Genomic DNA, 20,429 nt, shown 5'->3' on the forward strand with positions numbered 1-20,429 from the left:
ATAGTTCGTACAAAATTTGTAGGCACTAAGCTCGTGTGAATCTCAATGGAGATTTTCAAGAAGAAATACAAAGCTAGTTATAGTCAAATGTTCAGAATGGTGCAAGTGATTAAGAAAGCGCGAATCTTTCAAATGAACCTCTTAATGAAATTAGAAGAGGCCGTTTGATTTGACTCTGTCAGCGATGTTGGATATTTCAACAATTATGAAATACTGAAAGCTATTAATTTTTGTAATGGCTTTTTACCGTTATCAATTTGTAATGGTTTTTGTCTTTTGTTAATATAAAACGGTTTTGTAACTTTTTACTATGGTTATTCAACGGTCATGTAACGACCGATTTATTATGGTTTTTGTCTACTATAATGGCTTTATAACGTTTCATTTATTTCTACGGTTTTTTTCTTCTTTAATTACTAATTTGATTTATAATTTTTTCTTAACACCCGTCTTTCTTTTATTTATAAATTGTTACCACGAACATAATTGGAAAGTGGTGTCGATATATCAAAATTAGAATATTCTTATTTCTTTTTTCTTATCTTGTTACATATCTTTATTTTCTTTATTAGGTTATACACATAACATTGTTCTTTCCCTTCTTTACTAGGTTATACACATAACATTGTTGTTATGTTCCTTCTAATATTCAATGCGAAATATAGAAAAACATCTGTTGTATCTTGAGAAGTAAAGTGAACTCTTATTTACCAAGTTTCGTACTTCAAGAGGCCAAATGATTCTTAAAGATGGTGCTTGCACACCTCAAACCTTTATTTTTATCTTTTAATCTTTTTTTAATGTATTTCCAATGATTATTATTATTTTTATGTTCTTAGACATATTTTTCAATAGGTGAAATGCCTCCTGACAAACTATTAGGGTTTGCCTCAGTGGCCACTCTTCCAACTTGGAAGGGGGGTGGGGGTTCGAATCTCCACCTTCTCAAGATTAGGATGAAAACGATTTAGTTTCAGAGATGAGTTTCGACTCTCACGCTCTATAAAAAGATAAGGCAAAAGTCTGAGTATTAAAATATGAATAAAGTAGGACTGATCAAAAAAAAAAAAAAAAACTCCCGACCACGGCATGTCATGGGGCGGCGGTCCCACTCGCCGGCTAACGCAGCATTCACTCGTCTCACGGCAGGGGGATCCATCGACGAAGGGAGGAGGGCTGAAACGCCAAAAAAAGGTTTTCTCCGCATCAACCGCGTCGGACGTACAGAGAGAGAGAGAGAGAGAGAGAGAAGGGACCGGCCGGTCAACGTAAGAAAAATCTTCGACTCTCGAGTCGACTTCAAACGAACCGAACCGCCAAATTGGATCGTCCGCCTCTCTCTCTCTCTCTCTCTTCTCTCTCTCTCCGTCCATCTTCTTCCTCCTCCTTCTCCATTTTTCATCGCTCAGCGATCTCTCTCTCTCTCTCTCTCTTCTCTCTCTCTCCCCGCTTCGTCTCCGTCTAGACTCGCGAGGGTTCATTGCTGAACGGATCTCCGAGGACCCGACAGAAGGAAATGGCTGCGGACGATCCCAAGCAGGGCGGCGGCGGCGGCGGCGGCTTCTTCGCTTCCATAGCTTCGAGTTTCTCCACCTTCGGTAGCGCCATGACCAAATCGGTTAACGGGTGACTGCCCACTTCCCTTCTTGATATTGATCCTTCCCTTTTTTCCGTCTTCCGCAAAATTTTCTGCAGGTTTTTGGAGTCAATCTAAGCTTGAAATTCCCGTCCGTGGCCCTTTTAGCTCAGAGGGTGCGCTCTGTGTTTGGGATGTGTTGCGCTTGTGTGTGCGATTGAGATATACGATACGACTCTATCTGGCGAACCCAATTTTCTCACTTTTATCTATTTGATCTTCTTCGGTGCTAGATTGCTACTTTATGTAGATATCTGTTGTTCTGTGGCGATGGGTAAAGTTCCCACCTCGTTGAAATTTCGATATATTTTTCTCTTTCAAATTGAGCGTGCACCCTGTTTGTTGAAAAAAGTTCAAGCTGTTAGAGAACATTGCAGTAACAAAAGTGATGACTTTACCTGTTATGGTTGTTGGTATTTGGTTTTCTCATGATAAATTGTTGAACTGAAGTTGGCTTCTTTGTCTTATTTGAAACCAATATACCATGACTATCCGACTTTTTGAACCGATTAGCTGGGTTTTGGGAGTGGTTCCCAGAGTCAAATCCGGCTATAAGAAAGTTGGTCAAAACGTGAAATCTGAACTGTATGTTTTTCCTTTTTCTAGGATGGGCTAATGTACTCAATAATGCCTGACTAATCTGTGGGATACATATTGGGCTTGCAACGTTAACTCGTGTTTCCCTTTATAGGCGTCTGGGTTATGAGGGACTGCAGGTCATTAATCCAGAAGGAGGCACCCAAGATGCGGAAGAGGAAGCAATGAAAGGGAGGTGGAAACAGGAAGTACGCTTTTTTGTCTTTCGTGTTTTTTAACTTTGTACTTTTTAGGGTGTAATTGGTAATTGAATTAATTGGATGTCATTATTATTGAGGAATAGATAGGATAGAACATACTTTTGCATCTGGGCTTGGCAGCACATTTTTTGTCAACATCATCAGGCTTCTCGTTCTGTGTACAATAACTATGATACTATCTACAAGGGATCATTGACATTGGGTAGTTGGAATCAGAGACATTTCGAGGCTGCCTCATTTAATTTGGCCATTTCTTTTTGTCATAGCCAATAGATTATTCTTCGCAGTTGGGTACTTGGTTTCCTTGCTAGGCTATCGTAGTTGCTACTCTTTTTTTCATTGAAAACCACCCCTGGTAAGCTCCATTGATCCATATAAAGTTTTCAAGTGATTATGCATAATTAGATATCATTAACCTATTATTTTGCAACATACTGTCTGCATGTCTCATCTGCATGTGTCATGGCCCAACACCAAAAATTATATTAGCCTTGTTTATTTCACCACACAAAGCATCCACCCATGATGTAGGTGAGACATGATTTTTCATGATAACATTATTATGATTTTTGGAAATGCACAATCGCACAAGCAACTCAAGATTCTGAAGTTCTTGAGCTAAAAAATTAACTGTGACTGTTCCGCTAGCTACATGGACCAGGGCATATGTGATACCAATAATAAATTATAGCTTATAATGTGCCCTGAAAAATTGAAATTAAGACCACACAAAAGAGTGTGAAATTGTTTTTCCTTTCCATCTGAGTTGTAAACAGGGGTCTTGCTTATTTGTCACACATCATATATCTACTCCCTGTGACATGGTATTGGGTTCTCAACTATCACTCCAGTGGGAACTTTAGAAAGTTGTTGTTCTTATCAAATGTATTAGGAGGCCCAATATAAGCATTCCGTCGGTATCTGGTGACTGCGTCAAACCTTGCTCTTTAAGAAGGAAGAGAACCCTTCACAACTGTGGAATGCTCATCCCTGTTCTTTTAAGATGATAATTGGTGTTATGACCTATAAGAACATGATAGATGCACTCTCTTTCCTTACATCCTTTCTTGTCATTCTAGGAGCGGGATAGTTACTGGAAAATGATGCAGAAGTATATTGGTGCAGACATCACATCAATGGTGACACTTCCAGTTCTCATATTTGAGCCCATGACCATGTTGCAGAGAATGGCCGAGGTTTGTCTGCACCAATACCTTCATTGATTCGATGAACTGATTAGTCTGGATGTTGTCATGTTAGAGGAACACTATTCAATTTTGTAAACATTGGCTGCAGATCACGGAGTATTCTTACCTTTTAGATCAGGCTGATGAATGTGAGGATCCCTACATGCGATCGGTATATGTGGGTAAGGAATCTCTTCTTTTGAATCAATGGGGCACATGCGGGCATCTGTTGTTGTATGTGCCCATAGATGCATTGATATATGTACATAGATACATGAATGTTTATATATGTATAAGCCTTTGTATGGTGGGTTATGTGGCATTGGACTCATAGTCTTTATGACTGCAGTGTCATGGTTCATATCCATCTATTATGCATTTCAAAGGGCCTGGAAGCCATTTAATCCTATTCTTGGTGAGACTTATGAAATGACAAATCATGATGGCATCACCTTTATAGCAGAGCAGGTGAGTTGTTGAAGCTCAGTTTTATTTCCTACTCTTTTTGGATGATACCTTTTGAGTGGGAAAATAATGAAACCTTTCTTTCTCTTCTTCAAATTTCTACTTATCAGGTCAGTCATCACCCTCCAATGAGTGCTGCACATGCCGAAAATGAACATTTTATATATGATGTAACTTCAAAAGTGAAGACCAAGTTTTTGGGGAACTCAGTTGACATTTATCCACTTGGAAGGTGAATATATGTCGGTTTCTTCGGTCTCTGTCTGGTCCTTAATGCTTCTCCATCTCTTCGTGCTACTATGTCGACTCCATCTCAATATTCATTGTCTACATAAATATGCAGGTCTCGTGTGACCCTCAAGAGAGATGGAGCTGTTTTTGATTTGGTCCCTCCACCCACAAAAGTCAACAATCTTATCTTTGGGCGTACTTGGATTGATTCTCCAGGGGACATGGTCTTGACAAACTTGACAAATGGGGAAAAAGTTGTGCTATATTTTCAACCATGTGGCTGGTTTGGGTAATGTTATCTTCTTTTAAAGAGTATTTTCCTTGCATCTGCTTTAGATAGATGTATACTTTGATCACTTACATTACATACTTTCTAAAGCAAACATTTCTAGTGCCAAAACTGTGATATCTTAGGGCCTTGCTTGATTTATTATCAAGGTTGTGGGAACTTCTGCTCAGTGTATTGCTTCTATCATTTGATCACGTATGTTGATTTTCCCTTCATTTTCACCACTGTATAGACTTGCGAAGCAATCGGGTTGAACTACCAACTCAGGGTGGCATTATTTACTCCGCATTGTTGGGAAATTTCTTTCCATCATTCCTTCTGCGTTTAATAAGGTGATAAATCATCTGTATTCAGTCTTAACATTCGCAGTTCAATTCCTTCTTGTTGCAGGGCTGGTCGCTATGAAGTTGATGGCTATGTGTATGATGCTGCTGAGGAACCCAAGATATTGATGACAGGGAAGTGGAATGAGTGCTTGAGCTACCAACCCTGCGACAAAGAAGGGGAACCACTGCCAGGCACTGAACTAAAAGAGGTTAGTTCTTTCTTATCCATGTTCAATTTTCTTGGTAAAGATGGCATTTATTGGCATTTATGTCTCTCACAATGGCCATGACAGATAGATTTCAAGTACTTCTGAGCATTACTTACATGCTCTACACTCCACGCGAGCACGTGCACAGTACTTGTTTGATCAACATAAATGTTTAGTTGTGTATGCTTTCATGGTGATTTCGTATGTGTTGTCTTATGTGCTAATTGGTGATGTGGTTGGACCTCTGATTATGTTTGCACATTACATATTCTCTCTTAGTATATAAAATCCCAGATGACTTTGGAATTTACAGGAGTGAAAAGAAACAAAACTACTACCTTTTGGAGCATTTATACATCTTAGTCATCCATGCGGTTTGACTTTTCTAGCCCTTCTTTTCAGGTTCAGGATGCAGTATTTTAATAGAATAATGGACTTTGGAACACCTATCAGCTTATACTAATCTTACTGCATGTGTCATTAAATTTTGGCTTTCATATGAATCAATAGAGATGCATGCATATTGCTACAAGGATGATCTCCTCTTTGATAGTATATCCTACTGGCATATGCCTAGTCTTTTTATCTTTTTATTTTTTTATTGTGATATGTTTTCGGAGATCGTGTTGTATTCTTCTACTTTAAGATTGGAAGCAAACTTCCCAGTCCCAACCGTAGGAACAGCTTTTTGTTTTGGTGGATCGCTTTTTACTTAAATGATCAGTGTTTGTTTGAATGAAGAGGGTAGTTAATATGACCCCTTCTTAATCATTAAGTATGTGTATAGATATAGATAGAGAGAGAGAGGGAGGGAGGGAGGGAGGGTTCCAACCATAGGATCGGCTTTCTGTTTTGGTGGATCGCTTTTTACTTAAATGATCAGTGTTTGTTTGAATGACGAGGGTAGTTAGTATGACCTCTTCTTATTCATTAGTTGCGGCATGCTTTATATATATATATATATAGAGAGAGAGAGAGAGAGAGAGCTGTGGCTTTTGGTGGATCCTTTTTGTTTTGGTGGATCGCTTTTTACTTAAATGATCAGTGTTTGTTTGGATGAAGAGGGTAGTTAATATGACCACTTCTTATTAGGTGCAACATGCTTTTTATATATAGGGAAGGAGAAAGGGGGGTGGGGGCGAAGAGTTTGGGGAGGGAGGGAGGGAGTCTAGGATTTGCAGTTGGAACTAGTGTCAAATGCTGTTAAGAATTCATCATATCTTGATATGAATAACCATTGGTGTGTTTGCATAAGGAAAAGAATCAGATGACCCTTGTATTTGGAGTCATTGTCAACTGCCACACTTGCTTCCTAGTCTACCAGGCTTAAATCTCACCCATGCACGATGGGAACCTGTCCCGCTGTTCCCTGCACCTAAACACCACCCTGCTAAGGCAAATAACAAAGTTTTGAAAGGTTAAAGGGATAAACAGTCCACTTGATCAGATTCCTGGTGCATTGTAACTTTCTATGTCAAATTGTACAGTTTCTCAGTGATTACTGTCATACTTTTTGTCTTGTTAGAAAGCCAGGCCAAGTTCCTCACGTTAATCTTGATATTTTCACTCCTGTAGGCCTGGAGAGTTGCTGAGGCTCCAAAAAATGACAAGTATCAGTACACATACTTCGGACACAAGATAAACAGTTTCAATACTGCTCCCAAAAAAGTTCTGGCATCTGACTCTCGTTTACGTCCTGATAGATATGCACTTGAGCAGGGTGACCTTCCTAAAGCTGGTGCTGAAAAGAGCAGGTTTCTCTTCTTCTTCTTCATCTTCTTCACCTTTGAATGTGAAGTTTTAATTTCACATTAGTAGTACATGCGAAAAAAATGAAGACTAATTTGCTTTGAGAATATGGTGTAAGCTGCATTGTTGGAATGGATAGTTTTCCTTTTCCATCTTTGTTTGGTGGCAACATTCTGGAAAAGGGCAAAAAAAAGAGAAGGGTTTTATTTACAGGCAATTTGTTCTTTTTTTCAGCTTGGAGGAAAGGCAAAGAGGAGAGAAAAAGAACCGAGAAATGAAAGGCCAGAAATTCACTCCAAGGTGGTTTGATCTGACTGACGAAATTAGTCCCACACCTTGGGGCGATTTGGAAGTGTACCGCTACAATGGAAAGTATACTGAACATCGGGCTGTTGTAGACAGTCTAGACACCATCGAAGAGTCTGACAGTCTAGACACCATCGAAGAGTCTGACATTCAATCAACTGAGTTCAATCCCTGGCAGTACGAGGCAACTTTTGCTGAATAAGTTATCTAGTGCAAATTCTACTTCCTGAATACTTCTTTTTCACCTCCTTTTTCTTACGTAGTGGCCAATGTATATCATAGTTGATCGTCTTGAATGCGATTAGCATGTTATTCGCCCCTTCGTTCTTCTACTCAGCATTTTTTTATTCATAGGAGATCGTATTGTATAATTTACCGCTGCACTGCAGCATGGTGTTTAAATAGTCAGTTGAGATCACATTCTGAGTACTATACATCTCATCTATTCTTCTTGTATTGATGTCTGTGAATTGCGCTAAGTTTTTTTTATCTTTTATTGTCAGTATGAATTGGGTTCACTTGATAGTGTGTAATCTCTGCATTCCGCAATTGGGATGTGAAGTTTCCTTATTCTGAGTGCAATTTTGCTGGTGGGATTTTATTATCCCCTGTGCTAATGTCTCATGAGCGAGTATGGGATGCCGATGGGGGCACATGGATTAGTACTGCAGACATTCTAATTATACCATGGGTAAGATATGTATGATCATCCTTAAGTATGGTAGGATAGCCATAAGCACAGGTATCTATTTATGCCCACGTCCAATGAGGCCAAGCTCGACACCTTGACACCCATGCTCAATTCCATCAAGGCTAGGTCAAGGGACCTAAGTGTAGTGCCTAGTTCCCCAACAACCACACCCAAGTCCATAGAGGTCAGGCTAGAGATCCTAGTCCCTATGATTGGCTCCCCAGCGCCTAGGCTCAAGTCCATTGAAGCCAAGCCTAGGATCGTAGTGCTCATGCCCAGGTTTTGAGGCACCTCGACCTATGTCAATTAAGGGCGAGCCTAGGTTTCCCTAGGTCTAGTTGAGGCATGAACTTGGGAACTTGATGTCCATGCTTAGATCCCATTGGGTAGGCCAAGCCCAAAACCCCTAGAGCCCATGCTCAAGTCCATTGAGGTTAAGCTGATATTTAGGTGCTCGTGCCCGATTCCCCGACGGTTGCGACTGGGTTCAACAAGGTGGAGCTCGAGATCCTAGAGCCCAACCTTGGGTCCCCTTAGGTCCATCGAGGCCGAGCTTGGGACCCTCGCACCCATGCCCAATTTCCCAATGCTCACGCCCATGTTAATCTAGGTCAAGCCTTGATTGATTGGAGTTTCGAGCTTGGCCTCAATGGACCCAAGCACAAGCATTAGAATATTAGGTTTGACCTTAATGGACTTGCGCATGGGCATAGTTACATGCACGGACATTGGGGTCTCAGGTACTAAGGACCCAATCTCAAGCTTGTGCATGAGGAATCTAGGCACCGATACTAGGGTCTTGAGCTCGAGTGTCGAGGGCTAGGGCATGGGCACTGGGTCTTAAGGCCTAGCCTCAATAGACCTAGGCCCAAGCTTCAAGGACTGATAAACGAGCACATTGATGGAGGAGGGCTTGAGTGTCAGAGATTAGAGCTCGAGCACTAGAGACCCAAGCGTTGGGGTCCATTGAGGCTAGTCCCTAGTGTCTGTGCCTAATTCTCCAACTACCTATATGCAAGTTATTAACGTTCGAAAAGTATATGTCTATTTAAAGAAATTAAATTAAAATTTTCTTTTTATAAAATGAAAAATATATTCTTTTCATATTTTAACAAACGCCAGATATCATCATTTTTTTTTTAGAAAAGGACTTATTAGAAATTATTTTTTTAAATGTAAATTTTTTTTTTTTTTTTTTGTGAAATAAACGAAGTTCTTTAATATGGGAATCTATCGAACGGAGGTTTGGCCCCTCTGACATTCCTTTTCATGGAGCAGGAGAGCTGCTACTAAATCCTAGATTTGGTCCCACTATAAAAGTTGTCATTCGCCCAGGTTTCGAGCTTCGAGCCCCGGCATGAGCGCGCAAAAAGATGCCCCAACGGTCGGAGGATTTCTCGTACGAGGACGCATGGTGGTGTGAAAGGGAATGCTGCCGCTGCTTCTGCGGCGTCGTATGCGCATCGTGTCGCACACACACGGCCAGGTTCATTGCATCCCCTTTCCAAGTGCCATCGTACTTTAAGTTCAATCTAGATGCCCTTCCCAACTCCAGGTGATTCCTTTCTCTTGTCCCCCCCACTAAAAAAGAGCCAACAAAAAAATAAAAAATTATAAAAAGTGCGTTGAAATACAATGATTACATATGATTCTATTTTTTATAATATCTACTATAGTTAATGGTGGTGTGCACATTGGCTAAACTATCTTGTACTCACACGATATGGCAGACAAAATCAATTATAATATGTATTGATACCATTAGAAACAACTCCATGATAAATTTATCCCAAATTACTTGTCATTCTATAAAAAATCTAAAAAACCAATACTACATGATGTATTTAATTTAGATTAATTTTTATCTCATAAAGTCGTAGTATGTTATCTTGTAACATATTTACCTCAAATTAATTTTCATCTTACAAGAAATTCATAATCCCGACTCAAGTACCTATCCTTTGTTAAAATGCATACATGTTTACACTCATGGATTTTTAGTTTGATTTTTTTATGGTCATTCCACTAATTTCTTGCTCCAACAATTATAAACCATCTAGATACTATGGTCTAACCCTGCCTTTTTTTTCTTTTCTTTTTTCTTTTTTTGGTCTATTGGTCTAAGCCTACGTTTTTCTTCTCACTTTTTGTTTTTTTGGGCCACGGTCTAAGCCTACTTTGTTTTTTCTTTTTTTGGTCCAAGTCTACTTTGCCTCTTCTAGAATTGACGTTTTATCTACTCCGAGAGAGATTCCCCGTTAAAGAATAAGAAGATTTAATGAAATTTGCTGTTAAAATATTCAAAATATCAAATCGGATCTTCATTTGTCAATTTGAATTTATATAATAATCAATAGCCATTCTACGAAATCTCATGGTTGCTAGCTAGTCTCCATTTGTGCTAGAAATTCCAGACCCAATTGTATAATAAGCATCTTTATTGCTAATGTGCTACGACATCTTTATATTTTATTTTCCCTTTTCATGTTCTTGGTTTGAACTGTCTGATGCTTTCTTTTCTGAATTGAATGTCTAGATCCGTTCTATACATTGGTTATGTCCAGTTCTTGGTGACTGCTTTTTTTGACCCGACGATTGCCACATTTTCCAATTGACTGGCCCAATTTTTCAACCCTCCTCTTTCCCCTTCAAAGCACACATAAAAAGAGAATGTTGGGTCAAAAAGTCATTTATGTAGCAATTGTCATGTTTTTCTCAGCGTCTGATGAATTTAGTCTCTCGTATATTACTGGCACGTATGCGCACGTATTGCGAGTACGTTAAAAATTTTACAGTGTTTGAGTAACTAAAATTATTTGAAATGCTTTGACACACCTCGTGCAATTACACAAGATTCCGATTATCTATATTAATGGTATAAAACACAAATGACCTCCTACAACAAATATTACATCCATGGACAAAAGCGCAACTTAATGGTTTATCTTTATCTCTCACGAATTTCAATATCAAGATTTGCATAATTTTATTCTGAAATGAAATTCTTAAAAAGGTTTGTATTGAATTTTGTTTTTCTCTTTTCACTTTATATTATTCTTCTATTTGCTATTTTGTCGATGACAACGATACATCAATCTTTTTTGCACGACATATGAAATCAAGCATTCCATAAATTAAATTATTTATGATTTAAGTATACTTGTTAGCCACCGCATTATAATTTCGAGATTGATAATAAAAATGTAATTTTGGTCTTAGGTATTATGCAAAAGCACGTCATTGAATGTGAGAGACTCTTGTGGTTACCCTAGGACATGGGGAAAAGACAAAACAAGAGAAAAAAAGTGCAAACTGACAAAGAAGACTTATAGGCAGTCGCACGTCGCACGTGGCACTTCCAATCACGCACGGCAGTACCGGTCAACGTAAGATGGACCAGCAATTCCCGATCGGCCCATAATTGAGATGATGACATAGTTTGTTAGGAGGCTATGTGGTCTAAAGAAAAGAAAATATAGAGATAGTTTGTAACGCAGGAGGGAGAAAAATTACTCAATTGACCAATATGATTTTAAAATTTTCAATTTTATCTCAAAAATTTGTGCATAATTCTGATGTAGCAATTTAAGTAAATTTTCGTTGGAAATTGCTACAACCTTGATTAGTAAATTTATTTTGTCTTTTTATATTGGGAGACTCTCATTTGTAGGAAAATAGAAGAACTAAAATAAAATAAAGTAATATAAAAAAAAAAAAAAAAAGAAATCACTCATTTCAAGATTGACCTTGTGGGCCAGTTCCACAAACTAAGAACTCATCCTACTTGATCTGATTTCAAGTTCTAAAATGGGAACCAACTCATCACAAAACTAGTCACCCCTACTTATTATCTAACAAATTCTACAAGGTTTATAATATTGATAGAAATTATTAAGCATTGGATACAACTTCAATAGGATGATTCAAAGACCACCTAACTTTTAGTCCAAACAACAGAATCATTATTTGGATTTAACCCATTTGTTAAGATCAGCTTATTGAAACACATCGACTTGATTGGTTTTCCCCCTCCCCTTATTTTGACCAGACGGAGGTTCATTTACTTAGAGTCGCATAGAAATGACAATTCATGTAGGAACATCATAACATTGTTTACACAAAAGAATAATCAGTCCGTTGTGGTTGACATACGCCAAAATTTAATTGATGGGATTGGTTGATGAAAGTAAGTTAGGTCATTAACTGTAGACAACTACATGACAGAAATACCAACATCGACGAAGTATAGTCATGGACAGCTATGTGAATTGACATCCACAATCCACAAGTAGTCAAGAGGTGTTTGGCGAGACTTATTGAAGGCATAAGCGGGGGGGTAGCCATCTTAAAATTTGGCCAAGTATTGGAGATAAAAAAGAAGATTCATGGATTAGAATGTCGAACGAATGCATGGATACCGAATGACGACGCTCCAGTGACTTTGAACGTTGTAGCTACTTGTGAAAAAGGTCAACGTGTGAATAGGAGGCTTGGAATCTTGGTAGTGCAATTGTAACCACGCTTAAAATAATAACTGTTGGTGAGCGGTGATTATTAGCGGACTATATAAATGGTAGCGTGTAATCTTGGAGGAGAGAGCCACGACAGGACACAATCCAAATGTATTTTTCTCGGTTTATTATAGTTATCGTCTTTTCATTTTCCTTAATCATTCATCATTTATCGTTCTTTCCTTTTCATCTTCACTGTAAAGTTGAGTATGTTCATGTCCAAAATCACAAGAGAACCATTTCCACTAAAAAACCAAGGATTCGCTTTTGGTATAAGATTTTTCACCATCTGAGTAAACGCCCTAGTGAAGCAAATATGTAGGAAAAGTTCATTGACCTTTACCAATCAAAGTAAAAAGTCTGAAAATTGAATCAGCGAAAGACCGAAAATTCAACTCTCTTAATTGGCTTCTTTGGATGGAGACAAGTAGGGGTGTGCATATTATCTAATTCAATCCGAAAATGGGACCAAACTAGTTTGATCAATTTAGGGCCAATTGTAAAGAGAATTTGTTCGATTCTCAGTTCCGTGAACCTAGAATTAGCCAAAGACCACTTTGATCCTCAATTGTAAGATAATGGATCGTTTCAATGACATGTCTAATCAAATTGAATAGGATCTGAAGAATCAAAAATTGCCGATTCTAAACTGATTTTGAAGTTTCTTTGAAGGAAATAATTTGCACCCATCGAAAATCAAAGCCATGGTTTTAAACAAGAAAGAATAACAACATAATCGCATGACAAAGCATACATTTGTTTTTGGTGAAATGGTACAACTTTTTAAATTTTATATAAGGATTTGATTTTTCCACACGAACCAAAAAAATGGTCCATCCAAGAACTTGATTGAAACCAACTGTCTTGGTTCCCCGTTCCAATTATAGGGTCAATTTCCGACTTAAGGCCAAAAACTGACTTATTCCGAAACCAACCACCTGCCTTTCTATAACAATAATATGATTTGCACCAAATTTATCTACATGTGAAGACGTAATGGTTCTGTTATTACATGGTCATTGCATTAGTGGATCGCTCCACCAGTCATGGACCGCCTAGACACTATGGGGCAGAGAGAGAGAGAGAGAGAGAGAGAGAGAGAGAGAGAGAATACAACGGAAGTTGCCAGCCACTCTCCGATTAGCGTTGAAAAATTCCAGCCCCAGTTATACAATAAACATCTTTAGACTTTATGGGGTGCGATATCTACATCCTTTTTCTTTCTTGAAAAGACCAATTCCATTATCTTTTTTTCCTTTTTCATTTTTCTTGGTTTCTACTATTTGATGCTTCCTTTTCTGAAGTGATTTCTTGATTCAATTTCTCTATGAAAACGAAAAGTAAAAATATTAATTGCATGTAGTTTCTCTACGTGTCGTAAATATGGAAAATATCATCATTTCACCTCACTTCTTGCTTTGTTAAAAGTGGATCATTTCGTTTTGTTGTATACTTTTATTTATCTTTTTTTGAACTCACACCACATGGGTCGGATCAAAAGCACCGCCCACCAACTGCTGATAGAGAAAAAGATTGGATTGTTATATAGAATTAATTAATTAAAAAATTTTAGAAATCCATACAGTGTTTTCGTAACTAAAATAATTTGAAATGCTTATACACGCCGTGTTTGCTACAGATGTCGCCAACAAAATAGCAAATGAAAGAATAATATTGTGCCGATAGTGAAAATATTTTAAATTCAAAATTTTTAAAAATATTTTAAATTACTAAGTTATCTTTTCTATGTGCATCAATATTTGTTACATAGACAATCAAATTTCAATTAAATTAATGAAATTACCGGCTTTTTGATATATAACTTTTTCCGATGTGACATGTAATCGATCGTTTTGAAAATTAAATTACTCTGGATTGGACATACTTAATACGGTGTTTTTGAAGAAATTGTTAAAATAATGATGGGTTGTTACTTTCGAGCCAATACTAAAATTATAAAGTTACTTTATCAGATATCGCACATTAACAAGTGATTCGAAGATTTCCCTTTCTTTTTTTTTGGTTGCAAACGCTATAACGTGGGGGATAAAAGGAAAGCTAGCGAAAAAAGGAAAAAAATATTAGGTGGTCCGGAACCATCATGTCACCGTGTGCCGGCCCAATGAGGATACGACATGTTCCTCCACGTGAAGACGTAGCCCATCATTATTTTTAGTTAAATTTTTGCCTCCTCCTCTCCCTTCTCATTAAACCCTTATCCTTTTTCGAGCCCACCATTATCTTTTCTATGTGCATCAATATTTGTTACATAGACAATCAAATTTCAATTAAATTAATGAAATTACCGGCTTTTTGATATATAACTTTTTCGATGTGACATGTAATCGATCGTTTTGAAAATTAAATTACTCTGGATTGGACATACTTAATACGGTGTTTTTGGAGAAATTGTTAAAATAATGATGGGTTGTTACTTTCGAGCCAATACTAAAATTATAAAGTTACTTTATCAGATATCGCACATTAACAAGTTATTCGAAGCTTTTCCTTTTTTTTTTTTTTTTTTGGTTGCAAACGCTATAACGTGGGGGATAAAAGGAAAGCTAGCGAAAAAAGGAAAAAAATATTAGGTGGTCCGGAACCATCATGTCACCGTGTGCCGGCCCAATGAGGATACGACACGTTCCTCCACGTGAAGACGTAGCCCATCATTATTTTTAGTTAAATTTTTGCCTCCTCCTCTCCCTTCTCATTAAACCCTTATCCTTTTTTCGAGCCCACCATTATCTTTTCTATGTGCATCAATATTTGTTACATAGACAATCAAATTTCAATTAAATTAATGAAATTACCAGTTTTTTGATATATAACTTTTTCTGATGTGACATGTAATCAATCGTTTTGAAAATTAAATTACTCTAGATTGGACATACTTAATACGGCGTTTTTGGAGAAATTGTTAAAATAATGATGGGTTGTTACTTTTGAGCCAATACTAAAATTATAAAGTTACTTTATCAGATATCGCACATTAACAAGTGATTCGAAGTTTTCCCTTCTTTTTTCTTTTTTTTTTTTGGTTGCAAACACTATAATGTGGGGGATAAAAGGAAAGCTAGCGAAAAAAGGAAAAAAATATTAGGTGGTCCGGAACCATCATGTCACCGTGTGCCGGCCCAATGAGGATACGACACGTTCCTCCACGTGAAGACGTAGCCCATCATTATTTTTAGTTAAATTTTTGCCTCCTCCTCTCCCTTCTCATTAAATCCTTGTCCTTTTTTCGAGCCCACCATTATCTTTTCTATGTGCATCAATATTTGTTACATAGACAATCAAATTTCAAATAAATTAATGAAATTACGGGCTTTTTGATATATAACTTTTTCCGATATGACATGTAATCGATCGTTTTGAAAATTAAATTACTCTGGATTGGACATACTTAATACGGTGTTTTTGGAGAAATTGTTAAAACAATGATGGGTTGTTACTTTCGAGCCAATACTAAAATTATAAAGTTACTTTATCAGATATCGCACATTAACAAGTGATTCGAAGTTTTCCCTTCTTTTTTTTTTTTGGTTGCAAACGCTATAACGTGGGGGATAAAAGGAAAGCTAGCGAAAAAAGGAAAAAATATTAGGTGGTCCGGAACTATCATGTCACCGTGTGCCGGCCCCATGAGGATACGACACGTTCCTCCACGTGAAGACGTAGCCCATCATTATTTTTAGTTAAATTTTTGCCTCCTCCTCTCCCTTCTCATTAAATCCTTGTCCTTTTTCGAGCCCACCATTATTTTTCAGAAAAGGTTTCACCCCCCTCTCTATGCATACATACTCCTCCTCCTGCTCGCACAAAGAAGCAACCCTTCCCTTCTCTCTCTTTTAAAATTGTCAGGAAAATTGTCCAAAATGTCCTAAACCTATTGCACTTTTATCAATTTAGTCATAAACCTTTTAACTTTACCAATTGAGTCCTAACTTTTTCACTTCTTGTCGATTGAGTTTATCGGCCAATTTTGGTTGGAAAATGCGATGTGGATACGACGATGTCACGTCCACTAGCGCCGACGCGAACAATTTTTAATAATATTTTAATATTTTTGAATTTTTTTATTATTTTAATATATATTTTCTTTTTCTTTTTTGGCTTTTTTTCTTGGCCTTTTCCGATGGCCGGCCACCGATCACAACCAGCCGATCAAGCCGCCTGCCTCAAGCGAGGCTCGGCCGGGTGAGAAGGATCCCCAGCGAGGGCTCCCCTCATCAAATGCGAGGCGGCCCTCGCCCCTGGACCCGTGCGGCCATGCCGGCGAGGCCGCCTTGGCTGGGGGAGGGTCACCAGGGGCTCCTCCCTCGCCGGCCAGGCCTCGCCTATGGCGGGCGAGGCTAGCCGATTGGTCTGTGGCCGTGGTCGGTGTGTCGCTGTGGCCGGTGGCCGGCCACCTAAAGGCCAAGAAAAAAGCCAAAAAAGAAGAAGAAGGAAAACATAAAATATATATATATTTAAAAATTCAAAAATATTAAAATATTATTAAAAATTGTCCACGTTAACACCAGTCTACGTGGCAATCACGGCGTCCACGTCAACATTTTCCGGCCAAAATTGGCCAAATGGATTCAATTGGCAAGTGAAAAAGTTTAGGACTCAATTGGCAAAGTTAAAAGGTTTAGGATTGAATTGGCAAAATTAAAAGGTTTAAGACTCAATTGGCAAAAGTGCTATAGGTTTAAGACTTTTTGAACAATTTTCCCTAAAATTGTCTCCCGCTATTCTGCATATTTTTCTCTATGAAAGCTGTGTGATGCCCGCCCTCTCTTTTTCAAAAATCTCTCCCTCCCAAAAGCCCGCTGGTCGCCTTCGAGCTTAGTCGTCTCCCCCGTCACCACCAGGAGCCACTCGCTCCCTCTCTCTCACTCTTATGAGCCCCGCCGGTCGTAGCCATCAACCGAGCTCTGACTGTCTCTACCTCTTCGTCGGGGTCGCCTTGCGATCCTAACTCTAGCTGCTTGGTCGTGTGGAGGAACGGCGAGCGCAGACGGCAATGATTTGGTCGTCCTTGGCATCGAAGTGAGCTGCAACGACACCACGGCTGCCGTTGTGAATGATCTATCTCACTTCCAAGAGCCCTGCCGGTCGTATTTGCCGTGTCTCGACCTCCAACCGTGGTCGTGGTTGCCTCTGGTCCTAACTCCAGCTCCTCGGTTTCGTGTGGAGGAACGGCAAGCGTAGATGGCGATGTCATTCTTAGTGTTGCCAAAAGTCGAGAGAGTCCTCTTCGAACAAGACCGAGCCAATGTCATTCTTCTACACTAGAAAACATGTTGGATTTGTTTCTTCATCGAGATTTCTTTTGCAAACGCAAGCATGTGTCTTGTGAGCTTAGTTGTTGAAGTATGAATTGTAAACATTTGAAGGATGAAATATTCATTTGTTAATGTAAATAAATTTCACCTTGGTTTCTCGTGACTGGCTTTCATTCTCTTGACCACTATTATGTTCTATTGGGAACAGATTGGCGTAGCTCACGCATGAGTTTTTGAAATGAAGTTTCGGACCTGGTCCACGTACGCTGTTTTCAATATTCGACCTGATGGAAAGAGAGTTTCCTCATCAGATTTCTCTTTTTCTTGGCTCTTATTTGCATGAGCAATGACTCATGTCAATGTCTGAAGTGAATATTGCCATGGAAGAACCGTATGCAACTAGTGGTAGAAGAGCAAGGTTTCTCGTCAAGAAAAATGAAGTCACTTTGCAAGGTAAGAAAGCCACAGTTCTTTTACTCCATCACCCCTTTTGAGCGCCCCCCCCCAACCCCCCCGTCTCGGTCCTCTCCTCTCTTCCCGAATCGCGCGTAGAGAGAGAGAGAGAGAGAGAGAGAGAGAGAGAGAGAGCGAGCGAGCGAGCGAGAGAGGGAGGGAGAGGCGGTGATTGAATTGGAGCTGCTGCTGATTCACTTCATGGGTAAGTCGGGTTTGCTTCGCGAGTCTCAACATTTCCTTTCGTCCTTCCTTCGGTCGGGCAATCGCTTTTGTGGCGAGTCTTGACTGCTGGGCGTTTGAGGTTTTTTCCTACTGTTTTTTTTTTCGGTGGTTTTCTGGGTCCTTCGTTTCTTGGTCGATGGTCAACTGGTTGGGGGCGGTTTGGGTTTCGATTACATGGGTTGAAGGAGGGTCGTAGACCTCCGTTTTCGATTTTTGTTTTATGCTTTCTCTGGTTTTTTTCTTCTTTCCCTTTCATTTCCTTCTGGGTATGTTTTGTAAAACGTGCTGTGAATGGTTTCCCGAATTCGGAATTAGTTTAACAAAACCGAGGAGCCGGAGGTAGGAACGGAGGCAACCACGACCACGGTCGGAGGTCGGGACATAGCAAATACGACCGGCAGGGCCCTTGAAAGCGAGAGAGATCGTTCACAACGGTGGCCGTGGTGTCGTCGCAGCTCGCTTTGATGCCAAGGACGACCAAATCATCGCCGTTCGCGCTCGCTGTTCCTCCACACAAAACCGAAGCAGCTAGAGTTAGGACCGCGAGGTGATCCCGACGAAGAGGCAGAGGCGGAGACGGTCAGAGCTTGGGGCACAGCCCACGGTGACATGCCTGTCCCGGTCCCGGACCACCCAATATTTTCTCCCAAAGAAGTAAGAACTACAAAAGGAAAACCTCGACAGTGCCACGTCAGACTTCCACTCGCACGCGAAACCACTAGCCAACCTAAGACGGGAGACGGATCGAGCAATTTCTCCAATTTCTGGCGGTGGGCGGGCCCCACGCTCCACGTCACCCTCGATGCGGATCGGAGTCCCGCCTGTCTCTCTCGCGTCCCGACGTGCGGCCCCCGGCATCAGCCTCGAGGGCAGAACGGTAATTGCGCTGCCCCCCCCGGCGCAGGCGAGGCGAAAGTGACTGTTGCGGTTCCCATCCGAGCAAATGCCCGGGGGGCCCTCCCCAACGCGCGTGCGGGCCCCGCCGGGGTGCACGTGCCACGTGGGCGGCGTGGCGGTCAACAAAGCGGACGGGCGAGAAGAGTCCACCGCGCGTTGATGCGGAGGGAGACAACACGCGGTGGGACGATTCTAGCGGACAGCAACGGACGGTGGGTGATTCGGTCCCCACTTGCTCGCTGAGAGACAAAAAGAAAAAAAAGAAGGAAAATTATGTGATCAGATTTGTGGAATCTCTCGCATATAGTGACACTCTGTTTGCCATCCAGACGAGAAAAGAAAAGATTGAAATTTCAAATTTTTATACGGCACAATTTTCTTTTTTTTTTTTTTATAAATGAATAGCTTGAATAATATTTTTTAAAATAATATTTTCATTATTAATAATAATTTATAGGGAAAATTCCAAATAAGGATCCGAAGTGAATCTATTTTCTCAAATAATGACCCAAAGAAACTCATTGTTTCAAATAAAGATCTGAAGTGAATTTTGTGTCAAATAAGTACCCGAAATGATCAAATTAATCTCTATTGAGGACCTTAGCTCATCGGCAGATATTTTCCAGCGATTAAAATATGGGCATTTTTGTTGGAAATTTGTGATCGGAAAATAATGAAAAATTCTAAATTAATTAAGTTTAGGTTATTTATTTAGATGTTTACGTTTTCTTCTCTCTTCTTCCTCGCTGCTCCTCAACCAAATTGCTGCCCAGTCATCGTCGCGACTCGATTCTTGTCACTCCTTACCTTGCTCGACCGATGGAGAATTTGGGTCTCCGCAAACAAAGAAAGAAGCATATGGTATTCTTCTTGTTTTTGAATTTATGCCTCAATCGGTGGAGAATTTGGGTCTTCGACTTTGTAGAGGATGGGTACAAGGAATTGGGAGAACTTCGGTTTTTGACTTTGCAAAGAATGAGGAGACCGTAGAAAACCTAGGCCATTTTTTTTTTTTTAGTTTTAGGATTTGTTAATTTTCCCTATATATTTTTTTTAAACAAAATTTTCCAAACTCCTATCATCGAAAATGTCACATGTTTGACGGTCAGTGAATATTTGGTTAACTAGCAAGCTCAGGTCCTTATTTGGAATTAATTCAATCACTTTGAATCATTATTTAAGAC

The 20,429-nt window shown here is 39.5% G+C and overlaps 1 protein-coding gene across 1 annotated transcript; it reads left to right on the forward strand.

Annotated features, from left to right (window-relative positions):
* Positions 1 to 1,321: 1,321 nt before the first annotated feature.
* Positions 1,322 to 7,765, forward strand: LOC104436660 (oxysterol-binding protein-related protein 3A). The gene is made up of 10 exons (XM_010049511.3): positions 1,322 to 1,626; positions 2,328 to 2,421; positions 3,513 to 3,629; positions 3,730 to 3,802; positions 3,970 to 4,088; positions 4,196 to 4,317; positions 4,429 to 4,605; positions 4,996 to 5,140; positions 6,716 to 6,894; positions 7,124 to 7,765. Exons 1-10 carry the CDS (start codon positions 1,517 to 1,519, stop codon positions 7,395 to 7,397), a joined length of 1,410 nt encoding a protein of 469 aa, XP_010047813.2. The 5' UTR covers positions 1,322 to 1,516; the 3' UTR covers positions 7,398 to 7,765.
* The last annotated feature ends 12,664 nt before the right edge of the window (positions 7,766 to 20,429 follow it).

This window comes from Eucalyptus grandis, chromosome 1 (genome assembly GCF_016545825.1).
Source record: "Eucalyptus grandis isolate ANBG69807.140 chromosome 1, ASM1654582v1, whole genome shotgun sequence".
NCBI classification, from domain to species: domain Eukaryota; kingdom Viridiplantae; phylum Streptophyta; class Magnoliopsida; order Myrtales; family Myrtaceae; genus Eucalyptus; species Eucalyptus grandis.

Bases quoted from the DNA above. Each gene is read 5' to 3' on its own strand.
- LOC104436660 (XM_010049511.3), top strand. From the start codon at position 1,517: ATGGCTGCGGACGATCCCAAGCAGGGCGGCGGCGGCGGCGGCGGCTTC. The intron at 5,141-6,715 runs GTTAGTTCTTTC...TCACTCCTGTAG, and splicing joins CAGGCACTGAACTAAAAGAG to GCCTGGAGAGTTGCTGAGGC. The intron at 6,895-7,123 runs GTTTCTCTTCTT...TCTTTTTTTCAG, and splicing joins GCTGGTGCTGAAAAGAGCAG to CTTGGAGGAAAGGCAAAGAG.